General features: G+C 44.2%; 1 protein-coding gene across 2 annotated transcripts in view; it reads right to left on the reverse strand.

The window, feature by feature from the left end:
- Positions 1-26,319, reverse strand: part of LOC121552095 (A-kinase anchor protein 12) — a 104,779-nt gene that overhangs the window by 47,327 nt on the left and 31,133 nt on the right. For both annotated transcript variants that reach the window (XM_041864822.1, XM_041864821.1), the window contains exon 2: positions 6,740-6,845. In XM_041864822.1, coding sequence (XP_041720756.1) covers positions 6,740-6,845 — 106 coding nt within the window. The remainder of the gene's footprint in view (positions 1-6,739; positions 6,846-26,319) is intronic.

The following is a 26,319-nucleotide window of genomic DNA, read 5'->3' on the forward strand; positions in this document are numbered from 1 at the left end:
TTTTTATCTGTCTTGACCAGTGGTATAGTGATATGTTTTTAGGTGAGGGAGCATTTTTTTATATTTTTTTATGACTTTAGAATTTCCTCAATCAAAGTGTGTAGCCAATTGAATCCTATCATGATAGAATATGTATCAAATGCATCCTCCAATTGCAAAGTCTGCCTATGCCCACACATATTATCTCAAGAAAATTTTATATTTTTAAAACCCTCAAACATCAAGTTAGGCATAGGCTACCTCGTTTCAAAATTAGCTTTCATCATTGTCAATCGTGAATGATAATTCTTCACGTTTTACTGGTGAAACGTCCAAACTGCATCTCCATGCCAATCATTTGATTGATCTCAATCAGTTTCATGGGAATATGCATTTGGATCTTCTTGAATTACCATTTCGTGAGCGAATTAGAGCAGATAGTCTTTCTTAACAAGTGGCGCACTCTGTCCAGTTTTGTCACATGAGAAAAAAATATCAACTATTCAGCTTCAGCTAACCATCAGAAATGAGGAGGTGTTTTTGGTGTAACAGTAGAGTTAAAAGCCTACTATGTTATGGTATTATAAATAAACGTTGACTTGATTAGCTTGAACGCATGGTTACAATATACCCTATTACAGAATAAAAGAAAACAGAGGTGAACTATCAATTCATACAGTATAATTTATTTGCATAGATTAAACATGCTATCAAATCAATTGACCAAGTAGTGAACATAAATCATTACTACGTAGAATTGCTAGAAATTAGTTTTAAAACAGTCATAACATCAAGCTTTTGGTGTGGTGTTTTCATGCATCTCAATAAACTATAACCTCCAACTTGGCCCAACTCACATTTCCAATTGCCCACCCTGACATACCAAGCTAGAACGGGCCCTGCGTCTCAACCAATAGCCAATGTAGGCTAAATATCCCAAGCAGGGCTACAGCAACTTCCAGAGGGTCAGGCTCCTTGGGCTTTGCGGTGGCCATTCTGGTTTGGGTGTCCTCAGCAGAACAGTGTCGGTCACATATCGTTCTGGGTTCCACTGCGCAAGAGGGGTTGCGTGGAGTTTTTTGAACATCAAGGCAGAGACAAAGTGAATTTAGATTTTTTTTCAACGTTCTGATTGGCCAAAGTGGTCAAGACTCCGACGGGCCTCCGTAGTGCACACACGTAGCCTGTAGTTCTTGATAATTCTCGCCACTGCCAGAAAGAAGACAGAGAAGAAACCACCATTTACCTACCTTTAGGCTACTATACTGTACATATTTATTTGGTTTGTCATTCTATTTATTTTCATGGAATTTTAGTGGTAATTAAATATAATTTATTTAGAAGTTATCAGAATACATTTTCCAGAAATAGTTTTACCAGCTCCGTGTATTCTCAAATTGAAAAAAGCGAGGGAGCGCCTCACTGACTTGAACTATTGCTAGTGAAGTGCAACATTGTATCTAATAAATCATCTGGGACCGCCCAGAAGCTGTTGTTAGCGAACTTGCAACATTGTATCAACTAGCCTATTCCAGGCCCTCAGAGTTTCCTGCGCCAGTGACCTCGGGACAGACAGCTGTTTTCGCGCAAGGGAAATAAGTGTTCAGGTATTTTATGACGTTTCCACTGAATATATGGGATCATGCATGATATTTTGCTCTTTCACACCGAGGCTTGGTGATTATCAAGGGGGAGAGTGTTGGAAAGAGTTTTCAAATACTGTGACAATTGAGGAACTATTACAATTTGCAATGGATGTAAAAAAAAACTGACTTTGTTGACTTACTGTGTGAGGTGAAGAGAAAATGACTGAGAAGCTCAGCTTATTAGTGGTGGACGTGTTGCGTTAAGACAATCAGAAATCAGACATCCCCAAATGGGCACTTTCCTACATTTGCGCGCAGCAGGCCAGGTACAGTACTTATATATGTGCTCAGGCGCACTTGCCTCAACATTAACAGGACTGAGAAACCAGACACATGCTCGTTGCTCACATGGAGCACTCCAAACAAAAGACAATGAAAAAATTGACAAAACTCGTAAATGATGATTATGAAATAAACAAAAACGTGTTTCTCACAAGTGTAGCATGTTGTGAACTCTGCAAAAAAGTTTCCATTCTGTAATGAGAACGGTAAATAATAATTAATTAAAGCATTAACATAAATTAATGTAACCAAATGACGGGGATTAATGGTACATTTACAACTGGTGACATTGGTAATGCGGATTTGATCAAAATAAACAATCAAAGGGCAAACAATGCACACAATGAAACAATTCATGTGGAAGAATTGGCGGGAGACAGCTGAGCGCATTCTGGAAAACTGAGTGCATGCATTCTTGAGAGAGAAACTCACCTATATCTTCGCCACACACCCCTACCCTTCTTGTTGTCTCAACATTTAAAATTATACTCAAGATATATTATTTTCACACATATTTTTCACTGACTGCAGCAACTCAATAATCTGCTAGGCCTATTTCCAAGCGTGCTGCCCAAATGACGGTCTTTCCAAATAGGCATAGGCCTATGTACTTTAAAAGAAGCTAATGATCACCTGTGGCTAAGTCATACTCTGGTGAAGTATTTTGAATGATTTTATTTATTTCTGTATAGACAGGAGTAAATGTATAATTTTTGCTAATTTTCTATTTACTTTAAGCCTACTCAGAAAGTAGGTTACCTCTGCACGTTCGTCCAAAATAATTCCAGCATCTGAACAGTATACTGTGCACCCGCCAACTTTCCTTCAATTCGTATGGCTGAAACTATCTCACCGGAGAAAGCATCCAAGTGAGCGAAACAGCGCCCCTCTGTCTTACTATACAGTGCGTTCGGAAAGTATTCAGACCCCTTGACTTTTTTCCACATTTTGTTACGTCACAACCTTTTTCTAAAATTGATTAAATGTTTTTTTCCCTCATCAATCTACACACAATACCCCATTATGACAAAGCAAAAACTGGTTTTTAGAAATGTTTGCAAATGTATAAAAAAGAAAAAACGGAAATATCACATTTACATAAATATTCAGACACTTTAAATCAGTCCTTTGTTGGAGCACCTTTGGCAGTGATTACAGCCTTGAGTCGTCTTGGGTATGACGCTACAAGCTTGGCACACCTGTATTTGTGGAGTTTCTCCCATTCTTCTCTGAAGATCCTCTCAAGCTCTGTCAGGTTGGATGGGGAGCGTCGCTGCACAGCTATTTTCAGGTCTCTCCAGAAATGTTTGATCAGGTTCAAGTCCGGGCTCTGGCTGGGCCACTCAAGGACATTCAGAGACATGTCCCGAGGCAAGGGATTCGCCCCAGTCTGAGGTCCTGAGTGCTCCGGAGCAGGTTTTCATCAAGGATCTCTCTGTACTTTGCATTCAGGCCAAAGAGTTCAATCTTGGTTTCATCAGACCAGAGAATCTTGTTTCTCATGGTCTGAGAGTCCTTTAGGTGCCTTTTGGCAAACTCCAAGCGGGCTGTCATGTGCCTTTTACTGAGGAGTGGCTTCCGTCTGGCCACTCTACCATAGAGGCCTGATTGGTGGAGTGCTGCAGAGATGGTTGTCCTTCTGGAAGGTTCTCCCATCTCCACAGAGGAACTATGGAGCTCTGTCACAGTGACCATAAGGTTCTTGGTCACCTCCCTGACCAAGGACCTTCTCCCCCGATTGCTCAGTTTGGCCGGGCAGCCAGCTCTAGGAAGAGTCTTGGTGGTTCCAAACTTCTTCCATTTAAGAATGATGGAGGCCACTGTGTTCTTGGGGACCTTCAATGCTGCAGACATGTTTTGGTACCCTTCCCCAGATCTGTGCCTCGACACAATCCTGTCTCGGAGCACTACGGACAATTCCTTCGACCTCATGGCTTGGTTTTTTCTCTGACGTGAACTGTCAACTGTGGGACCTTAAATAGACAGGTGTGTGCCTTTCCAAATCATGTCCAATCAATTGAATTTATCACAGGTGGACTCCAATCAAGTTGTAGAAACATCTCAAGGATGATCAATGGAAACAGGATGCACCTGAGCTCAACCTGTTTTCGCTTTGTCATTATGGGGTATTGTTTGTAGATTGATGAGGATTTTATTTAATCCATTTTAGAATAAGACTGTAACATAACAAAATGTGGAAAAAGTGAAGGGGTCTGAATACTTACCGAATGCACTGTATGTCTAATCTCACCAAATCATTCTCTACATATAGTGCATACCACATCTCTGTCTGTTCCGAGGGGTATTGGGTTACTCTATAAACACACAGAATCGCTTCATTAAATAGGCTTTTCGACAGTGTGGTATGTGACATATCTCTCTGTTTAAAGTAGTATAGAGTTACTCCTTCCCCTGGCAGAATAGAGTTATTAAACGGCGAGGGTCGCTTTGTTCCTAGTCAGGTCACGGCCTGCTAAATATTTAGGGAGGGAAGAAGTGCCTGTGCAGCCCTTCCAGATAGACAGAGGAACCTTAAAGTAAATAAACAAACACACACACAGAGTGGGTAGGGTCGTGAGGAATTCTACCTGGCTTTAGTTTTAAGACCCCACAAACAAATTACTGTCAGGCTACTTTAAGTGAATAGGCAGGTGTCTACACACAGTCTTACACAAGATTACCTAGAACAACTGAGCCTCCATGCAGTCCAGATGTTTGTTGGGTATGTTCGGTATGTGAGTGTGTGAGGGACCTGTTTCAAAGCTCCAATAGGAGACTGTGTAGGTGTCCCTTCAGTGTTGACAGAGAGATTCGTGAAGGATCAACAGGCTCTAGGGGGACATAGTTGCAGGGATCTACAGATCACACAGCCACCCACCCACACACACATACACTGGGGGAAAAAAGTATTTAGTCAGCTACCAATTGTGCAAGTTCTCCCACTTAAAAAGATGAGAGAGGCCTGTAATTTTCATCATAGGTACACGTCAACTATGACAGACAAATTGAGGAATTTTTTTTCCAGAAAATCACATTGTAGGATTTTTAATGAATTTATTTGCAAATGATGGTGGAAAATAAGTATTTGGTCACCTACAAACAAGCAAGATTTCTGGCTCTCACAGACCTGTAACTTCTTCTTTAAGAAGCTCCTCTGTCCTCTACTCGTTACCTGTATTAATGGCACCTGTTTGAACTTGTTATCAGTATAAAAGACACCTGTCCACAACCTCAAACAGTCACACTCCAAACTCCACTATGGCCAAGACCAAAGAGCTGTCAAAGGACACCAGAAACAAAATTGTAGACCTGCATCAGGCTGGGAAGACTGAATCTGCAATAGGTAAGCAGCTTGGTTTGAAGAAATCAACTGTGGGAGCAATTATTAGGAAATGGAAGACATACAAGACCACTGATAATCTCCCTTGATCTGGGGCTCCATGCAAGATCTCACCCCGTGGGGTCAAAATGATCACAAGAACGGTGAGCAAAAATCCCAGAACCACACGGGGGGACCTAGTGAATGACCTGCAGAGAGCTGGGACCAAAGTAACAAAGCCTACCATCAGTAACACACTACGCCGCCAGGGACTCAAATCCTGCAGTGCCAGACGTGTCCCCCTGCTTAAGCCAGTACATGTCCAGGCCCGTCTGAAGTTTGCTAGAGTGCATTTGGATGATCCAGAAGAGGATTGGGAGAATGTCATATGGTCAGATGAAACCAAAATAGAACTTTTTGGTAAAAACTCAACTCGTCGTGTTTGGAAGACAAAGAATGCTGAGTTGCATCCAAAGAACACCATACCTACTGTGAAGCATGGGGGTGGAAACATCATGCTTTGGGGCTGTTTTTCTGCAAAGGGACCAGGACGACTGTAAAGGAAAGAATGAATGGGGCCATGTATCGTGAGATTTTGAGTGAAAATCTCCTTCCATCAGCAAGGGCATTGAAGATGAAACGTGGCTGGGTCTTTCAGCATGACAATGATCCCAAACACACCGCCCGGGCAACGAAGGAGTGTCTTCGTAAGAAGCATTTCAAGGTCCTGGAGTGGCCTAGCCAGTCTCCAGATCTCAACCCCATAGAAAATCTTTGGAGGGAGTTGAAAGTCCGTGTTGCCCAGCGACAGCCCCAAAACATCACTGCCTTAGAGGAGATCTGCATGGAGGAATGGGCCAAAATACCAGCAACAGTGTGTGAAAACCTTGTGAAGACTTACAGAAAATGTTTGACCTGTGTCATTGCCAACAAAGGGTATATAACAAAGTATTGAGAAACTTTTGTTATTGACCAAATACTTATTTTCCACCATAATTTGCAAATAAATTCATTAAAAATCCTACAATGTGATTTTCTGGATTTCTTTTTCTCATTTTATCTGTCATAGTTGACGTGTACCTATGATGAAGATTACAGGCCTCTCTCATCTTTTTAAGTGGGAGAACTTGCACAATTGGTGGCTGACTAAATACTTTTTTTCCCCCACTGTACATCCAAACATAACATAACACACACACACAAAGGGCTAGAGGCTGAACATGGGTGGCATTGTATTTTTGTGTCAGTCAGGGGCCATACCACACACCTCTCTCTCTCTCTCTCTCTCTCTCTCTCTCTCTCTCTCTCTCTCTCTCTCTCTCTCTCTCTCTCTCTCTCTCTCTCTCTCTCTCTCTCTCTCTCTCTCACACACACACACACGTCCCCCACCAACCTGCACACCGAATGCACACACACGATCAGAGACAAACTCACACAGACACATCCATACATAAACACTAGCTGACAGACAAAAACAAATTCGCATAGATAAAAAAAACACTGTCTCTCTTACCTTCCTCTGCCAGGGTGTTGTCCTCTGAGTGGCCATTGAGCTCTGTCTGTTCATCTGCCTTCCCATTCAGACTGGAGATGGAGATCTGTCCATTCTTCTGCTGGAGCTGATGAGTGTACAAAACATTAAGGATACCTTCTTATTATTGAGTTGCACTCAAATATTTTGTCTTGCCCATTCACCCTGAATGGCACACATACACAATCCTTGTCTCAATTGTCTCAAGGCTTAAAAATCATTTTTTAACTTGTCTCCTTCCCTTAATTTACACAGTTTTAAGTGGATTAAACAAGTCACATCAATAAAGGATCATATATTTCACCTGGATTCAACTGGTCAGTCTATGTAATGGAAAGAGCAGGTGTCCTTAATGTTTTGTACACTCAGTGTATATATACACTGAACACAAATATAAATGCAACATGCAACAATTTCAAAGATGTTATTAAGTTACAGTTAATAAATGGAATACAGTCAATTTAAATACATACATTAGGCCCTAATATATGGATTTTACAACTGGGAATACAGATATGCATCTGTTGGTCACAGATACTTAAAAAAAAGGTAGGGGCATCGATCAGAAGACCAGTCAGTATCTGCTGTGACCACCATTTGCCTCATGCAGCATGACCAATCTTCTTCGCATAGAGTTGATCAAGCTGTTGATTGTGGCCTGTGGAATGTTGTCCCACTCCTCTTCAATGGCTGTGCAAAGTTGCTGGATATTGGCAGGAACTGGAACACACTGTCGTACACGTCGATCCAGCTTCCAGGAATTGTGTACAGTTCATTATGACATGGGGCCTTATCATGTTGAAACATGAGGTGATGGCGGTGGATGAATGGGACGACAATTCTTCAAAACTTCAGACGTCTGTGGCATTGTGTTGTGTGACAAAGCTGCAAATTTTAGAGTGGCCTTTTATTGTCCCCAGCACAAGGTGCACCTGTGTAATGATCATGCTGTTTAATCAGCTTTTGGATATGCCACACCTGTTAGGTGGATGGATTATTTTCGCAAAGGACAAATTTGTGCACATGTTTTTTTGAGAAATAAGCTTTTTGTGCGTATGGAACATTTCTGGGATATTTTATTTCAGCCCCTGAAACATGGGACAAACACTTTACAATTATATTTTTGTTCAGTGCATTCGGAAAGTATTTCCGACCCAATGATTTTTTCCACATTTTGTTACGTTACAGCCTTATTCCAAAATGGATTCAATTGCAAATCTATCAACAAAAAAAACTTAAATATCACGTTTACATAATAAGTATGCCTTTACTCAGTATTTTGTTGAAGCACCTTCGTTTTTTTCAGATATTAAATGAATTACTAAGCCCACGTTTTATCATAATTATTCATAAAAAGATCTGTCAACTGTAATTTGCGGAGGGGGCACACTGACTGGACCAGGGAAAGAGCCCCCCCCTTCTCACTAGTAAGTGGTTCCTTCCAAAGTGCACCACGGAGCAAAGGCATCCTAGGCAGGACTCTAGATACTCTATAGTGTGCAGACTCTATCATCAGGTAAGGGGGAGAGAGAGTGTCGAGTGACAAACACAGCATTTGATTTGATTTTAGCTGCTAGTGATGTGCTGGACTCACAGGAGTTATGTTTGTAAATGAATTTGATCAAACTATGTAGCCTATTGATTCCTTCTTGATTATTAGATTAGACAAAAATGTTTTGTTGTTTCTCTGTAATACTAGCCACGTAGCAATTTTATGAAGTTCGCTTTAACTAGCCAGCTAGATAGGTTCCCAATCTCCCAACCTCATAACCAGCTCTTAAGCCATTTCAGGCTATCAACCAATTTAGAATAGCTTGTCTAACTATCTTAGCTAGCATGAATGCAGGCAAGGTTGCTAGACTTTAGAAAATACTGAAATTGTTTAATTTGTTTTAAGCTATAATACTATATACCAGTGTGACAGTTGTACTAAGTTCTTAATGAATCAATGTGCACTATTATTAGAATGACAATCAAACAGGTTAAGAGGTATGCTTAGATAACCTATGCATAAAAACAGTCATATCTGACATATACACTGCATTCGGAAAGTATTCAGACCCCTTCCCTTTTTCCACATTTTGTTACGTTACAGCCTTATTCTAAAATGGATTAAATTGAATTTCCCCTCATCAATCTACTCACAATACCCAATAATGTTTTATTGTAATTTTAGCAAATTTATTAAAAATAAACCTTATTTACATAAGTATTCAGTACTTTGCTATGAGACTCAAATTGAGCTCAGGTACATCCTGTTTCCATTGATCATCCTTGAGATGTTCCTACAACTTGGAGTCCACCTGTGGTACATTTAATTGATTGGAGATGATTTGGAAAGGTACATCCCTGTCTATATAAGGTCCCACAGCAAAAACCAAGCCATGACGTAGAAAGAATTGTCCGTAGAGCTCTGAGACAGGATATCGTCGAAGCACACATCCTGGGAACGGTACCAAAAAATGTCTGCAGCGCTGAAGGTCCCCAAGATCACAGTGGTCTCCATCATTCTTAAACGGCAAAAGTTTGGAACCACCAAGACTCTTCCTAGAGCTGGCCGCCCGGCCAAACTGAGCAATCGGGGGAGAAGGGCCTTGGTCAGGGAGGTGACCAAGAACCCGATGGTCACTCTGACAGAGCTCCAGAGTTCAGAGTCTGATGAAAGCAAGATTGAACTCTTTGGCACCATCCCTACGGTGAAGCACGGTGGTGGCAGCATCATGCTGTGGGGATGATTTTCAGCGGCAGGGACTGGGAGACTAGTCAGGATCGAGGGAAAGATGAACGGAGCAAAGTACAGAGAGATCTTTGATGAAAACCTGCTCCAGAGTGCTCAGGACCCAAGACTGGGATGGAGGTTCACCTTCCATCAGGACAACAACCCTAAGCACACAGCCAAGACAATGCAGGAGTGGCTTCAGATCAAGTCTCTGAATGTCCTTGAGTGGCCCAGCCAGAGCCCAGACTTGAACATCTCTGGGGAGACCTGAAAATAGCTGTGCAGCGACGCTCCCCATCCAACCTGACAGAGCTTGAGAGGATCTGCAAAGATAAATGGGAGAAACTCCCCAAATACAGGTGTGCCAAGCTTGTAGCTTCATACCCAAGAAGACTGTAATCGCTGTCAAAGGTGCTTCAACAAAGTACTGAGTAAAAAGTCTGAATACCCATTTAAATGTGATTTTCTGTTTTGTATTTTTTATAAATCTGCTCAAATTGATAAAAATCGGTTTTTAATTTGTCATTATGGGGTATTGTGTGTAGATTAATGAGGGGGAAAAAACTATTTAATTAATTTTAGAATAAGGCTGTAACGTAACAAAATGTGGAAAAAGTCAAGGGGTCTGAATACTTTCCGAATGCACTGTAATTAGGCACAATTATTATGGCTCTAGATTGCAGGAAAAAGCTGTGTCAGGTGTTTGAGAAATGCTAAATTCGCCGACTTCTGGCCAGCCCCCCTCCAGACCACCCCCCTCCATCCTCACGTACTTCGTGCCCCCTCTAAAATAACAGGTACATGACACCTCTGACACCTTCCTAGCACACTAGCAAGCTATACGAGCAGACAGACACACGTGGGGAAGGGGTAAGGTTGGGGCTGAGGATGGAGCTGGGGATGGGACTGGGTTCGGGGCTGGTGCTAGGGATGAGATTGGGGCTGGGGCTAGGGCTGGGGCTGAGGCTGAAGCTGGGGAAGGGGGTGGACTAGGGATGGGGATGGGGCTGGGGCTGTACGTGAGAATAAACATTTTCAATTGTCTGCACACTTACGAACACACACACATCCCCCCTCACACAAATAGTGAACCGTCTGTGGTGTACTGTAATTCACGGCCCTCAGAGGCCCTCAGGGGCCTGATGATCAGCTGTAAGTAGAGACCAGCAGGTGCCCCTTTGACCTCTAGTGACCCCTCTGGCCCACCTCATGACTGGCATTCCCAGCATTCCGTGTCCTCTTCACAACATTCCTCAGATCAGGCCCGAACTGGCCCACAACCATTTCCTTCTGACCCACACCCCTCTCTCTCTCTCTCTCTCTCCCTCCCAATCACTTCACCAATACAGGCTCACCCCCCACCCGCTCTACTCTTGTCCCCATTTTACCACACCCCTCTCGACCCCCTTCGTCCTATAAAAATGACACACCTCCTGAGGGGTGTTGGAAATGCCATGGCTCAATTCTAACTGTGCTGAGATACATGGCACCAGGCTAGAAGTTTCTCTCCATCACAAGCCATCCAAGGGGTCAGCCTGAAAACATACAGTTCATATAAGGATGGCTAGAGTGCTTAGGATGCCTGAGAGGGTTTAGGGATTGTCTACTACAGTGCCTTGCAAAAGTATTCAAAGCCTTGACGTTTTTCCTATTTTGTTGCATTACAACCTGTAATTTAAATTGATTTTTATTTGGATTTCAAGTAATGGACATACACAAAATAGTCAAAATTGGTGAAGTGAAATTAAATAAATAACTTGTTCCAAAAAATTCAAAAAAATAAATAACAGAAATGTGGTGCATGCATACAGTGGGGGAAAAAAGTATTTAGTCAGCCACCAATTGTGCAAGTTCTCCCACTTAAAAAGATGAGAGAGGCCTGTAATTTTCATCATATGTACACCTCAACTATGACAGACAAAATGAGAAAAAAAGATCCAGAAAATCACATTGTAGGATTTGTAATGAATTTATTTGCAAATTATGGTGGAAAATAAGTATTTGGTCAATAACAAAAGTTTCTCAATACTTTGTTATATACCCTTTGTTGGCAATGACACAGGTCAAACATTTTCTGTAAGTCTTCACAAGGTTTTCACACACTGTTGCTGGTATTTTGGCCCATTCCTCCATGCAGATCTCCTCTAGAGCAGTGATGTTTTGGGGCTGTCGCTGGGCAACACGGACTTTCAACTCCCTCCAAAGATTTTCTATGGGGTTGAGATCTGGAGACTGGCTAGGCCACTCCAGGACCTTGAAATGCTTCTTACGAAGACACTCCTTCGTTGCCCGGCGGTGTGTTTGGGATCATTGTCATGCTGAAAGACCCAGCCACGTTTCATCTTCAATGCCCTTGCTGATGGAAGGAGGTTTTCACTCAAAATCTCACGATACATGGCCCCATTCATTCTTTCCTTTACACGGATCAGTCGTCCTGGTCCCTTTGCAGAAAAAACAGCCCCAAAGCATGATGTTTCCACCCCCATGCTTCACAGTAGGTATGGTGTTCTTTGGATGCAACTCAGCATTCTTTGTCCTCCAAACACGACTTAGTTGAGTTTTTACCAAAAAGTTATATTTTGGTTTCATCTGACCATATGACATTCTCCCAATCCTCTTCTGGATCATCCAAATGCACTCTAGCAAACTTCAGACGGGCCTGGACATGTACTGGCTTAAGCATGGGGGACACGTCTGGCACTGCAGGATTTGAGTCCCTGGCGGCGTAGTGTGTTACTGATGGTAGGCTTTGTTACTTTGGTCCCAGCTCTCTGCAGGTCATTACTAGGTCCCCCCGTGTGGTTCTGGGATTTTTGCTCACCGTTCTTGTGATCATTTTGACCCCACGGGGTGAGATCTTGCGTGGAGCCCCAGATCGAGGGAGATTATCAGTGGTCTTGTATGTCTTCCATTTCCTAATAATTGCTCCCACAGTTGATTTCTTCAAACCAAGCTGCTTACCTATTGCAGATTCAGTCTTCCCAGCCTGCAGGTCTACAATTTTGTTTCTGGTGTCCTTTGACAGCTCTTTGGTCTTGGCCATAGTGGAGTTTGGAGTGTGACTGTTTGAGGTTGTGGACAGGTGTCTTTTATACTGATAACAAGTTCAAACAGGTGCCATTAATACAGGTAACGAGTGGAGGACAGAGGAGCCTCTTAAAGAAGAAGTTACAGGTCTGTGAGAGCCAGAAATCTTGCTTGTTTGTAGGTGACCAAATACTTATTTTCCACCATAATTTGCAAATAAATTCATTAAATATCCTACAATGTGATTTTCTGGATTTTTTCTCCTCAATTTGTCTGTCATAGTTGACGTGTACCTATGATGAAAATTACAGGCCTCTCTCATCTTTTTAAGTGGGAGAACTTGCACAATTGGTGGCTGACTAAATACTTTTTTCCCCCACTGTATGTATTCACCCCCTTTGCTATGAAGCCCCTAAATAAGTCTGTCCATAGGACCACTTTAAGTCGTACACTCCACAGAGCTGGGCTTTACAGAAGAGTGGCCAGAAAAAAGCCATTGCTTAAAGAAATAAATAAGCAAAAACGTTTGGTGTTTGCCAAAAGGCATGTGGGAGACTCCCGAAACATATGGAAGAAAGTACTCTCATCAAGGAAAACGCTATGTCTGGCGCAAACACAACACCTCTCATCACTCCAAGAACACCATCCCCACAGTGAAGCATGGTGGTGGCAACATCACGCTGTGGGGATGTTTTTCATCGGCAGGGACTGGGAAACTGGTCAGAATTGAAGGAATGAAGGATGGCGCTAAATACAGGGAAATTCTTGAGGGAAACCTGTTTCAGTCTTCCAGAGATTTGAGACTGGGACGGAGGTTCATCTTCCAGCAGGACAATGACCCTAAGCATACTGCTAAAGCAACCTTTGAGTGGTTTAAGGGGAAAAAATTTAATGTTTTGGAATGGCCTAGTCAAAGCCCAGACCTCAATCCAATTGAGAATCTGTGGTATGACTTAAAGATTGCTGTACACCAGTGGAACCCATCCAACTGGAAGGAGCTGGAGCAGTTTTGCCTTGAAGAAAGGGCAAAAATCCCAGTGGCTAGATGTGCCAAGCTTATAGAGACATAGTTATGCACGCTCAAGTTTTCTTTTTTTTTTGTCTTATTTCTTGTTTGTTTCACAATAAAACATATTTTGCATCTTTAAAGTGGTAGGCATGTTGTGTAAATCAAATGATACAAACCCCACAAAAATATATTTTAATTCCAGGTTCTAAGGCAACAAAATAGGAAAAATGCCAAGGGGGGTAAATATTTTGCAAGCCATTGTACAACAGAAATACACACACATGGGGTTTGGGGTCCTGAGATGTCCTTCCCTATGACAGTCTGAGTATATTATATAAGAGGTCAGAATTCTGGAACCCTGTCTTACTCAACCTTCTTATGAGACATTCCTCAGAATGGAGGAAAAGATGCCCTCACACACTATTCACAGAAAAGTACAACACTTAGTTCTTAACCCACTCACACACTGCTCTTACACACCATTCACAGACAAATAACAGGGATACCACATGCCCATTGCCTAACACACACACAAACTTCTCTCTCTCTCTCTCTCTCTCTCTCTCTCTCTCTCTCTCTCTCTCTCTCTCTCTCTCTCTCTCTCTCTCTCTCTCTCTCTCTCCTTGTAGTGGAACTCACAGCCCTTCTATGGCAGAAACTGTCAGACAGTCTCAGTTAGTCATCCAGATCTGTCTGATAAGAAGTTTCACACAGAACACATCCTCATCAATTAGGCATACACTGTTTATGGATTCCTTCCACAAGCATTCCGATTGTGTAGATGGGGATCAATTGTGGCAGAGCCAGTTGTGCATCTGCTCCTCACTGTAGAGGAGCGTCCTAGTACACTGTCCTAGCTCTGAACCTTCTGACTGAGTTCAGTGTGTATGAGTTCCTCTGAGCATATGATTGCTAGTGTTAGGCATGAGGTTAGCAAGCAGGAAGGTGTGACATGAGGTCTGTATGTGTGTGTGCGGGGGGAGAGGGTTGCATGACCAGGCTTGTGTACCTTGTGTATCACTGGTGTACCAAGACACAAAAAATCTGTGTGTGTGCGGGGGGTTGTGAGTCTCCCAATCTTTCTTATACTTATCTTCTCTAGTCCTCCTTTTGCCCCCTTAACCTCTCCTCACCCCCTCTCCTCCTCTCCCTAATACTTTCCTTTTATTTCCTCTCCTCCTCTTCTCCTCTCCTATCCCATTGTTCCAGAGAGGCAGAGGTTCCAGGAGAGACCCCTAAATCACTCTACAGAGCGTCAGCCTACAGATTTACACACCTCCACCCTGGGCAATTGTAGGCACGAATGGTGAACTGACAGGGCATGCAGGTCACTCGCTTTGCGGACATAAGGGTGATCAGTAAAGCTGTCTTAAAGGACAGATATTTCATCTTTCAAAGACAGGGCTATGTAATGAAATGACATAACAAGGGGTGTTCCCTTTCAGTCAGTCAACTTCGGTACAACATACTATGGGGAGTTGCACTCTCACAACTTCGGTTGAAGGATCTAATATCACGCCTGAGGCCAATGAAATCCGTGCCTCGCTGAAAGCCCCGCCTTCCAAAGGTGATAAGTGTGAGGCTTGGATTCATTCACCTCGGTGTGAACAGGAACGATTCACACTACTAAAACAAACAATTGGAAAACGAGACTGTCTTACGTTGCGCCAACTAAACTGTCCCTTCGTGGTAGAGCATTGTCACCCCCTGGACGTTGTGTGCTGGAGTTTGTATAGTTCTCATAGTTTCCTAATCACAAACAATTGTGACTTGTTTCAGGAAACAAGGCGTATGTCGCACGTCACTACTTCACAGGAGCGGCATTTGAACGTAAACATTATTTTTTTTATCAAAATCAGTTTTTGGCAGAAATGCCTTCAGGAACATGTGAACTTTCATGTGCCTTAATAAAGAAATTGTATTCCTTCCATAAATATGAATGAAATTGTTAAATTATTAGCCTAGTTAGCCAGGAACCTTCCCGCTAGCCATGATTGGCTGAGATAATGGACGGGCTGGACATGCCGGGAGATGAGTTTCGATTGGTCTGCCATGTAGCGTGCTTCTGTCTATAATGTGAGCTGTTCAGTATGTGTTGACAGTCCTTTCTACCGTGCCGTTTTTGAAAGATATAACGTTAGCCATCGAGAACTACAAAAGTTTTGCTACTTTTCTCAACAACATTGATGCCCTGAATTTAGCAGGTGCTAAATTCAACAGATCAGTTGGAAAAAGTGAGGGCTACTTTCTGCACATGCCACGGTCAGTGTGAACCGGAGTGACTTGACACAACGCTGGCCAAACAAGATGTAGCTACAAACAAAACAGAGTTAAATGGTTCCAGTCTGCCGTGAAGAGTTCATCCATGTATACGGGTAAGAGTCTAACTACATTTTCAGATATAAGTTTCTAATTTTGTCAGAAATCATTTTTATTGCAAGTTAAAGTGTACTGTTAGTTAGCTAGCAAACATTATCTTGCTGGCTCGCTAGCTAACATTTCATGTATTATCTGTGTAGTAATATTATTCAAATCAGAAAACCATTTGCATTGCTAGTTATAGCCTAATGTTAGCTAGCTAACATTTAACCTAGTTTGTTAGCTTTAGCTACTTGCAGATTCATACTACAGTTATGACAATGTTTGCATTGGTAGTAGTATGAGTTGGTTCATTGTTTAGCTAGCTAGCTACATGTCTAAACAAAACATTCCACTTCGGCCGGATTATTACATGGCTCATCAAATTAGCCAGGTGTGTCTGGGGGTGATTACGACAATCTATTGTATTTCATGAACATGTGTACATGTCTAGACAATAGTGACCCATCCATTTAGCTACATGTGGCTGGGGGGTGGTTATAGCATTTCCTTCACATGACCCATCAATTTAGACAAGTGTGTCGGGTAAGTGTCGTCTAATAATGGTAAAATATTTATACAATATTTTTATCTGGACACGTTCTGTTTTTGATATTGCTACTATGCAAGTAACCACTTCACTGTACCGTTTACACCTTCTGTATCCTGTACATGTGACAAATACATTTAGATTTTATTTGATATAGCCTGTGTTTACCACATGGCCTCACGTGAATCCTTAGATTACTTGGCCTGGCTATAGCAATGGGTAAGATGGCTAAAAATGCGACCTAGACAACGAAAGCTAAGCAGGGTTCGCGACCATGCCCAAATGAATAAAGAGATACTCACATTTGTTGTCTTGTATTGTATGTCTTGGCTCGGTGATAACTATTCCTGCATCCCCACAGTGGAGTTGCTTGGGTAGCTCTCTTGTTTAGTATACGTAGCGTTAAGTCGCTTGGTTATACGGAATGGACCGTGCAGTGGTCAAAGAGGTTAGCTAGCCTAGCTTAGACTAAAGAGCCTCCGAGCTAACATCGGCTAGCATGCATAACTTCCAGTAAATTAAGCTTGTTACGACAGTGCCCCCACGTCAGTGCCCCCATGTTTTATTACTGCAAACGGGGTACTACTTCAGTCATTTCCGGAGCCCTCTGTGGGTTTCTGTATAAGCACTTTGTGACATCTGCTGATGTAAAAAAGGCTTTATAAATACATTTGATTGATTGTGCCCATAAGGGGGCTGGGCTTCATGCAGGCTATACAGTCTCACGGAAGCACAACGTGTGTTGGAAGCTTGTCCATGTTTAATGCCCCTCTGGTACCCTGCATTCCATGGTGTTTATGGGGTTCAAGAGGTGAATCAATCTCTCCAGGGTGGGAGTAATAAGTTGGGCTATTCACTCTCTGTCCACAAGGTGGCACCCCTCCCACATAGCTCATTACTGGGATTCATTGCTGATTTCTACCTGTAGCTCACCAGTCCCTATGAGGTGTCTAGTGATACAGGTTATGGGCCCTGTAGGCGATTGGTGGTTGGTAGTCGAGAGAAGAAGCAGGGTTGGACACGACCATGCTAATATCCTAAACACACTCTCTGTGGTTCATATGGACCACGAGATGAGCTGTCATTCCAGGGAATTAGATTTGATTTAAAATCGCCTCTGTCTGTTATCACAGAAGGTATCTGTTTTTCAGAGCTGTCTGTTCCATTCCCATTTAGGTTACAAGGTGCTTTGTTGCCAGTACCTATGACTGGTCGGCAGGGTAACCTCCATGAGAAGTTTTTTTTTTTCCCTGGGTCTATATTTAATGCATGCAGTGCCTAAACCGAGTGAGGTTTGTTGGGTACCCCCAGGTGACTCTGCCAATTGGAGTATGTCACTGATCACTGGAGCCCTTGTACCCAGAGTGGGCCAGGCTTTAGGCAAACCTTGGCACATAAACTGTTTTTTCAAGTTCCAAAGTTGTCACTGGGTTTCAAAAGTGTTGTGCCTCCCGCATGTGTTCAATGAAAAGTGTTCCTTCTCCACGTTCGGACACACAGTTGTCAAGAGTGGTGGAAATGGAAAAATAACCAAATCTCTCCCAGTCCACAGATGGCACTTCACGGGAGGCTCACTGTGTGCTCCGACCAATGGCGTGCATGCGCAGTGTCGCCCTGAATCATGCAAACAGTGACGTCAGGGTACTGGCTACAATTTGTTGTGTGTCCCACACTTCTACAGCGTCATCCCTTCGATTGTTCCGGCTCTGCTTAGCCAAATTTCGGCTGGGTCACACAGTGCATTTTCGGTACTGCCTACCCCTACTGGAGATGATGGCTTCTGTCATGAAAGTCGTTTCCTTGGGGCTATTGTTGATCCCTTGGGGCTATTGTTGTCAGGCCCTTCCAGCGCTGAGTACTAGCCACTGGAAGCATTTCTCAGCCTAAGCCGGTCGCTTTGGGTGTCCCTGTCAGGCCTACGGGCCATGGCCTAGTGGTGGGACCCTCTGCTATTGTCAGGGGGCTCCAATGGGCTGAGTTGTATGCCACAAGGTGATCATAACAGATGCATCCCCCCAAGGGTGGGGTGCGTTGTATGAAGGCAACTCGATTTGGGGAGTATGGACACTGGTGCGGAGCGCACTGCATATCAATTACCCAGAGCTCCTAATGGTGTATCTGGTGCTCAGGCGCTTACCCCTGCTTTTTTCGGGCCGGCTTGTGCTGTTCAGAACCAACAATATGTCAATGGTGGTGTGCATCATCAGACAGGGAGAGACTGTCTCTCTCCCTTCTAACCTTGGATCGGTCCCTATTGCTGGGGAGCAGTACGCACACGCTCTCGCTTTGGGTGACGCATGTCCCTGCCCCGGTTACCTCAACTCGGGTGCATATACTGTATTTTATCCAGGTGGGACCCCCTCTCTCAGGAACGTTGCGTCCAAATGCTCCTACGCCCCCAAAAGTCATGGCTATGTTCTACAGGTCCTTAGCGTTTGAGCTATTTCCCTTTTTGCCTCCTCCTTTTCCTTCTGAAGAGCAACAGAGGTTACATGCCCTTTGTCCGTTGTAAGCTTTACGCACGTACATTGAACGGACCTGGGATAGCTGGTTATGAGACCAGGTTTTTGTCTGTTTCACGGCAGGGCTCTTTCTAAGCAGCATCTGTCCCACTGGATTGTGGAGGCTATCTCCCTGGCATATAGCAGCAAGGGGCAAGGTTTACCTAGGGGTGTACACGCCCACTCCACCAGGAGTCTGGCAACTTCTTGGGCGTTATTTAAAGTGTTGACTGTAGAAGATATTTGTGCTGCAGCGAGTTGGGCATCCCCACACAGTTTTGTGAGGTTTTATCACTTGGATGTCACTGCTCCCAGTGTGCTTACAGTTGGGACAGGGGAAGGTCTACCTTCGTAACCTTGGACCAGACTGTGGGCTGGACTGCACATGTGCCCCAGTTCCTTGCTATGGCGAGTAGCCTACAGATCGGTAGACCCTCGCTCACCAGTCGCCCTTTGTATTTTTACTCTGTGTTCTTGGCATGACAGCTTGATTCAGCAGATACTTTTTCATTGAAAAGGGCAGTGTTGACACACTGGAACATGGTGTCAATACTGTGCTTGGTGGCGACTGACAATTTGTCTTCCTGGCCCGGCCGCTTGAACGAGAGCTGGGGGAGAGCCGTGGCACGGAGGGGGTAGAGTGAATTCCCTCCGTCTTCCTTGGGAGCGAACGCATGGAAATCAGTTGCTGCACAAAGGGAAGGGTTCTAGGAGCACAAATGTGTCCTCCCCCAATTTGATGGGGGAGAGGAAGTCTGTGCTCCACCCGACAGGTGGCAGTCCAGAACACGGGGTGAACTGTTGGCTGCCCCTCTCTGCCATAGGGGAATCAGCTGGGTGTGTCCTCGATGCGGCTCCAGCGAAGGACCATTTTCCCCGCTGTTGGCCCCTGTTTGGGGACCCGAACTGTGGGGTTGATGCCCGCTGCGTCGCTGCGGGCTTTGCCTCGAAGGCCCTGGTGCCAATGAATTACCCTCTCTCTGCAGAGAAGCCTTGGCTCGTGGAGGGGTAGGCTGGGTAGCCATGGTTCCCGGTTCTATGGGGCAGGCAGAAGTTGAAGGCTTTGTCCTCCTTCTTTCAAAGATCACACTTCTGCCGCATGGTGGCGACAGCAGGCCCAAACAGTTCCTTCGGCTCAACAGGAGCGTCAAGGAAATCTGCTTTCTCTTTGTCTGAAAGGCTGGACAAGTTGAGCCATAAGGCTTTCTCCACCACCACTGCAAGGCTCATGGCATGGCAACGAGCCTTGAATGGCACCTCTGGAGGCTCGGAGGTTGAGATATTATTCCAAAGGTCTGGGTTAGCCTTGCCGATAGCTAGGAGAATATGCATCTCCAGCATCTCAATGCTGAGTCTGGCCGCTGCCCGTTTGCAGACATCGATGAGCGAATATCTGTAATCCGCCACCGATGCCTCACTAAGGGTGGAAGAGGGCCTAGAGGTAAGAGCTTGCACCTCCTCTTCCTCCTCCTCCTCTGCTGCCTGGAGGAGGTCGGTCATGTGGGATAATAGCCTAGCTAGTTAGCACAGTACTAGCCGAAGAAAGCTAATCCATTAACAACGTGAACATAGCTAGTGTTTGCCTCATGTGCTAGAAGCCTAGCTAGTTAGCACAATGTTAGCCAAAGGAAGCTAGTACTTTGTTGGTCTTGCAATGAAAAAAAGAGTGGCTCTCGACCGATAAGCAGTGAAGCAGTGGTCGGTCTAGTCAACGCGGAACGGTAGTGGGTTGAGCTAAATGACCGAGCGAGCTAGTAATTCTACCTTTCCAGGTAGAAAAGATAGTCGGTAGGATAGCTAGCCTTGCGGCGAGCTAGCCAAGTTAGCTAAGCCTTGCAGCTAAGCTAGCCAAGTCTCAGCAGCTAGCCGTGTGACGCTAGCTACCACAGTAGACAAAGGGAAGAAAAAGCAGAAAAGCTCATTGAAAGAGAACCACACTCAGTGATCAGCTATAATTAATCTCCCTGTAGCTATTTGCTAACTAGCCTCTAACTAACCTTCCCCCCAGCAAACCAAATAACACGATAACATAAGTCCACAGTTTCCCATTCCTGAGGTATCTCCCCCAGCTTTAGTCACTATGATAAAGACCTTAAACAGTTAGACAGTGAGAGAGACCCTGACGAGAATACTCCTAGGCTTTTTATTATGACACACTCCCTTACCAGATCAGACAACACCTCCAACTAGCGTTGGGCGATATACAGTTGAAGTCGGAAGTTTACATACACCTTAGCCAAATACATTTCAACTCAGTTTTTCACAATTCCTGACATTTAATCCTAGTGAAAATTCCCTGTCTTAGGTCAGTTAGGATCACTACTTTATTTTAAGAATGTGAAATGTCATAATAATTGTAGAGAGAATGATTTATTTAAGCTTTTATTTCTTTCATCACATTCCCAGTGGGTCAGAAGTTTAAATATACTCAATTAGTATTTGGTAGCATTGCCTTTAAATTGTTTAACTTGGGTCGAACCTTTCGGGTAGCCTTCCACAAGCTTCCCACAATAAATTGGGTGAATTTTGGCCCATTCCTCCTGACAGAGCTGGTGTAACTGAGTCAGGTTTGTAGGCCTCCTTGCTCGCACACGCTTTTTCAGTTCTGCCCACAAGTGTATGTAAACTTCCGACTTCAACTGTAGTATCGGATATCGAAGATGATTGACAGCCATTGTCAATGGTGTCATCATGATGTGACAGACGATGTATAGCCTATTACAACTTGACTGGCACCACAAAGTGAAGAGCTGACCAGGAAGTTCACAGCAGGGCAATGCCAAGTGGCCTATTCCTTTGCTATAGCCTGCATAACCGATTTCAGTAAATATGTTAGAAACAATGTACACAATGCAAAATAACGATGTAGACCGAGCCAAGACTTTTAACAAAGCAGTGCAAAATGTCCAGTCAGAAAATGTACGATTATCTGTGCCTTATTTTTGATAGCGGACACTCCGGTGTGTAATTATTTTAAAAGCCTAATTTTGTATTTTCGCTCCATTTGATATGAATATGACTTCAGCATTTATGCTCGCTTTCTCCCGCCTCGTACCTCATGTTCAAAGTTCTCCGAAAGTTTTACAATGAACAAAAATATAAACGCAACATGTAAAGTATTGGTCCCATGTTTCATGAGCTGAAATAAAAGATCCCCGAAATTGTCCATATGCACAAAAAGCTAATTTCTCTCAAATGTTGTGCACAGATTTGTTTACCTCCCTGTTAGTGAGCATTTCTCCTTTGCCAAGATAATCCATCCACCTGACAGGTGTGGCATATCAAGAAACTGATTAAACAGCATGATCATTACACAGGTGCACCTTGTGCTGGGGACAATAATAGACCACTCTAAAATGTGCAGTTTTGTCACACAATAAAAGACCACAGATGTCTCAAGTTTTGAGGGATCCTGCAATTGGCATGCTGACTGCAGGAATCTCCACCAGAGCTGTTGCCAGAGAATTGAATGTTCATTTGCTACCATAAGCCGCCTCCAACATTGTTTTAGAGAATTTGGCAGTACATCCAACCGGCCTCACAACCGCTGACCACGTGTATAGCGTCGTGTTAGCGAGCGGTTTGCTGATGTCAATGTTGTGAACAGAGTGACCCATGGTTGCGGTGAGGTTGTCACGTCCCCACCCACTCCCCCTCTCCGGTGCTCGACATCGCCGGTCTACTAACCACCGGTCCTGGCAACCCATCCTTACACACACCTGGCAACCTTCATTACACACACTTGCGCCTCATTAGGCACACCTGGACATCACCTGGTCACCTGATTACTTCCCCTTTATATAGCACTCTGTTATTATCACCCACCAGGCAATATTGTTTATGTTTCCATGTTTAGACGCTTTTCTTGTTTTGTATCATTCAGTGTTCTTCGTCATTAAACTCACTAAATGCACTTGCTTCCTGACTCCCTGCGTCTACGTTACAGAATATTGTCTCTCAGAATGGAAGCAGAGACGTACTTCGCCAACACCACGGTCAGCTGGCGCAACTGGGGACGGCGATGGATGAGGTCCTCCGCATTCACCCCAACGAGCGGAGGGTCCTCTACCATGAGTTGACCCAGCGAACCAGCACCCCAGCCCATTCAGCAGTCTGCCCAGGTCAGCGATGCCCGTTTGTCCCTTCCAGACAAATATGACGGGACTCCATCCAAATGCCGTGGCTTCCTCCTCCAGTGCTCCCTCTATTTTGCTCATCAAACGAGAGCCCCCACCACGGAGAGGTCCAAGGTTGCGACGGTTATTTCCCTGTTGACTGGGCGGGCGTTGGAAAGAGAGGAGAGGAGGAGCTGGGTTCCTATGGGAGGTTCATGGCTCTGTTCAGAGGAGTCTTCGATCATCCACCAGAGCGCAGAGAGGGGGGTGAGCGCCTACTCCACCTACGGCAGGAGGACCAGACCGCTGCGGAGTACGCCCTCACCTTTCGTACAGGTTACTGAGGCACTGTTTTAGCAGGTCTTCGGGCACTATGGTCTTCCGCAGGATATCGTCTCCGACCGTGGTCCCCAATTTACGTCACGTGCAAAGGACACATTTCCACTGGTCTAATGTCCATTGATCGTTTTTCTTGACCCAAGCAGGTCTCTTCTTCTCATTGGTGTCCTTTAGTAGTGGTCTCTTTGCAGCAATTCGACAATGAAGGCCTGATTCACACGGTCCCCTCTGTACAGTTGATATTGAGATGTGTCTGTGACTTGAACTCTGTGTAGCATTTATTTGGCTACAATCTGAGGTGCAGTTAACTCTAATGAACTTATCCTCTGCAGCAGAGGTAACTCTGGGTCTTCCATTCCTGTGGCGGTCCTCATGAGAGCCAGTTTCATCATAGCGCTTGATGGTTTTGCGACTGCACTTGAAAAAACTTTTAAAGTTCTTGAAATGTTCCGAATAGACTGACCTTCATGTTTTAAAGTAATGAAGGACTGTAGTTTCTCTTTGCTTATTTGAGCTGTTCTTGCCATAATATGGATTTAGTCTTTTACCAAATAGGGCTATCTTCTGAATACCCCCCCCTACCTTGTCACAACACAACTGATTGGCTCAAACGCTTAAAGAAGGCAAGAAATTCCACAAATTAACATTTAAGAAGGCACACCTGTTAATTGAAATGCATTTTAGGTGACTACCTCATGAAGCTGGTTGAGAGAATGCCAAGAGTGTGCAAAAGCTGTCATCAAGGCAAAGGGTGGCTATTTGAAGAATCTCACATCTCAAATATATTTTGATTTGTTTAACACTATTTTTGGTTACTACATGATTCCATACGCGTTATTTCATAGTTTTGATGTCGTCATTATTATTCTACAATATAAAAAATAGTAAAAAATTATAAACAAAAACTGAATGAGTAGGTGACTTTTGACTGGTACTGTATATATATATATATATATATATATATATATATATATATATATATATATATATATATATATATATATATATATATATATCACTGCTCAAAAAAATAAAGGGAACACTTAAACAACACAATGTAACTCCAAGTCAATCACACTTCTGTGAAATCAAACTGTCCACTTAGGAAGCAACACTGATTGACAATAAATGTCACATGCTGTTGTGCAAATGGAATAGACAACAGGTGGAAATTATAGGCAATTAGCAAGACACCCCCAATAAAGAAGTGGTTCTGCAGGTGGTGCCACAGACCACTTCTCAGTTCCTATGCTTCCTGGCTGATGTTTTGGTCACTTTTGAATGCTGGCGGTGCTTTCACTCTAGTGGTAGCATGAGACGGAGTCTACAACCCACACAAGTGGCACAGGTAGTGCAGCTCATCCAGGATGGCACATCAATGCGAGCTGTGGCAAGAAGGTTTGCTGTGTCTGTCAGCGTAGTGTCCAGAGCATGGAGGCGCTACCAGGAGACAGGCCAGTACATCAGGAGACGTGGAACAGGCCGTAGGAGGGCAACAACCCAGCAGCAGGACCGCTACCTCTGCCTTTGTGCAAGGAGGAGCAGGAGGAGCACTGCCAGAGCCCTGCAAAAAGACCTCCAGCAGGCCACAAATGTGCATGTGTCTGCTCAAACGGTCAGAAACAGACTCCATGAGGGTGGTATGAGGGCCCGACGTCCACAGGTGGGGGTTGTGGTTACAGCCCAACACCGTGCAGGACGTTTGGCATTTGCCAGAGAACACCAAGATTGGCAAATTCGCCACTGGCGCCCTGTGCTCTTCACAGATGAAAGCAGGTTCACACTGAGCACATGACAGACGTGACAGTGTCTGGAGACGCCGTGGAGCACGTTCTGCTGCCTGCAACATCCTCCAGCATGACCGGTTTGGCGGTGGGTCAGTCATGGTGTGGGGTGGCATTTCTTTGGGGGGCCGCACAGCCCTCCATGTGCTCGCCAGAGGTAGCCTGACTGCCATTAGGTACCCGAGATGAGATCCTCAGACCCCTTGTGAGAACATATGCTGGTGCGGTTGGCCCTGGGTTCCTCCTAATGCAAGACAATGCTAGACCTCATGTGGCTGGAGTGTGTCAGCTGTTCCTGCAAGAGGAAGGCATTGATGCTATGGACCGCCCGTTCCCCAGACCTGAATCCAATTGAGCACATCTGGGACATCATGTCTCGCTCCATCCACCAACGCCACGTTGACAACCGCTCTGGTGGACATTCCTGCAGTCAGCATGACAATTGCGCGCTCCCTCAACTTGAGACATCTTTGGCATTGTGTTGTGTGACAAAACTGCACATTTTAGATTGGCTATTGTCCCCAGCACAAGGTGCACCTGTGTAATGATCATGCTGTTTAATCAGCTTCTTGATATGCCACACCTGTCAGGTGGATGGATAATCTTGGCAAAGGAGAAATGCTCACTAACAGGGATGTAAACAAATTTGTGCAAAACAATTTAGGGAAATAAGCTTTTTGTGCATATGGAACATTTCCTGGCATCTTTTATTTCAGCTCATGAAACATGGGACCAACACTTTACATGTTGCGTTTATATTTTTGTTCAGTATAGTTGATGATCCCTGCTTTAGAGAGACAGCACTACAGGGCTTACAGCCAGAGAAGCAGGCCATAAAACAGTAAATCACCTGATAGCTGGTGAGCCTCTATAGAGCTAACCTCGTGCCCTGACTCAAAACTCAAACTGCTCAACAGACAAAGTCAGAGTTCAATGTCACTGTGCTGCAGTTAATATATGATTAAACAAACTAATTTATACAGACATAAAACTGTAGGCACACAGGTGGACTGACGAATGCACACACACGAGCACACAAACACACAGATATCAGACAGTGCTAAGGTCTTTAAACTCCTTGTGGGGTCGTAGTTCATTCAGAGGGCGCTGATCAAGTACCTTCTATTGAATCAATTACAATAAAGTTTCAATAGAGATTC

Source organism: Coregonus clupeaformis, chromosome 36, assembly GCF_020615455.1.
Source record: "Coregonus clupeaformis isolate EN_2021a chromosome 36, ASM2061545v1, whole genome shotgun sequence".
Classification (NCBI taxonomy): Eukaryota; Metazoa; Chordata; class Actinopteri; order Salmoniformes; family Salmonidae; genus Coregonus; species Coregonus clupeaformis.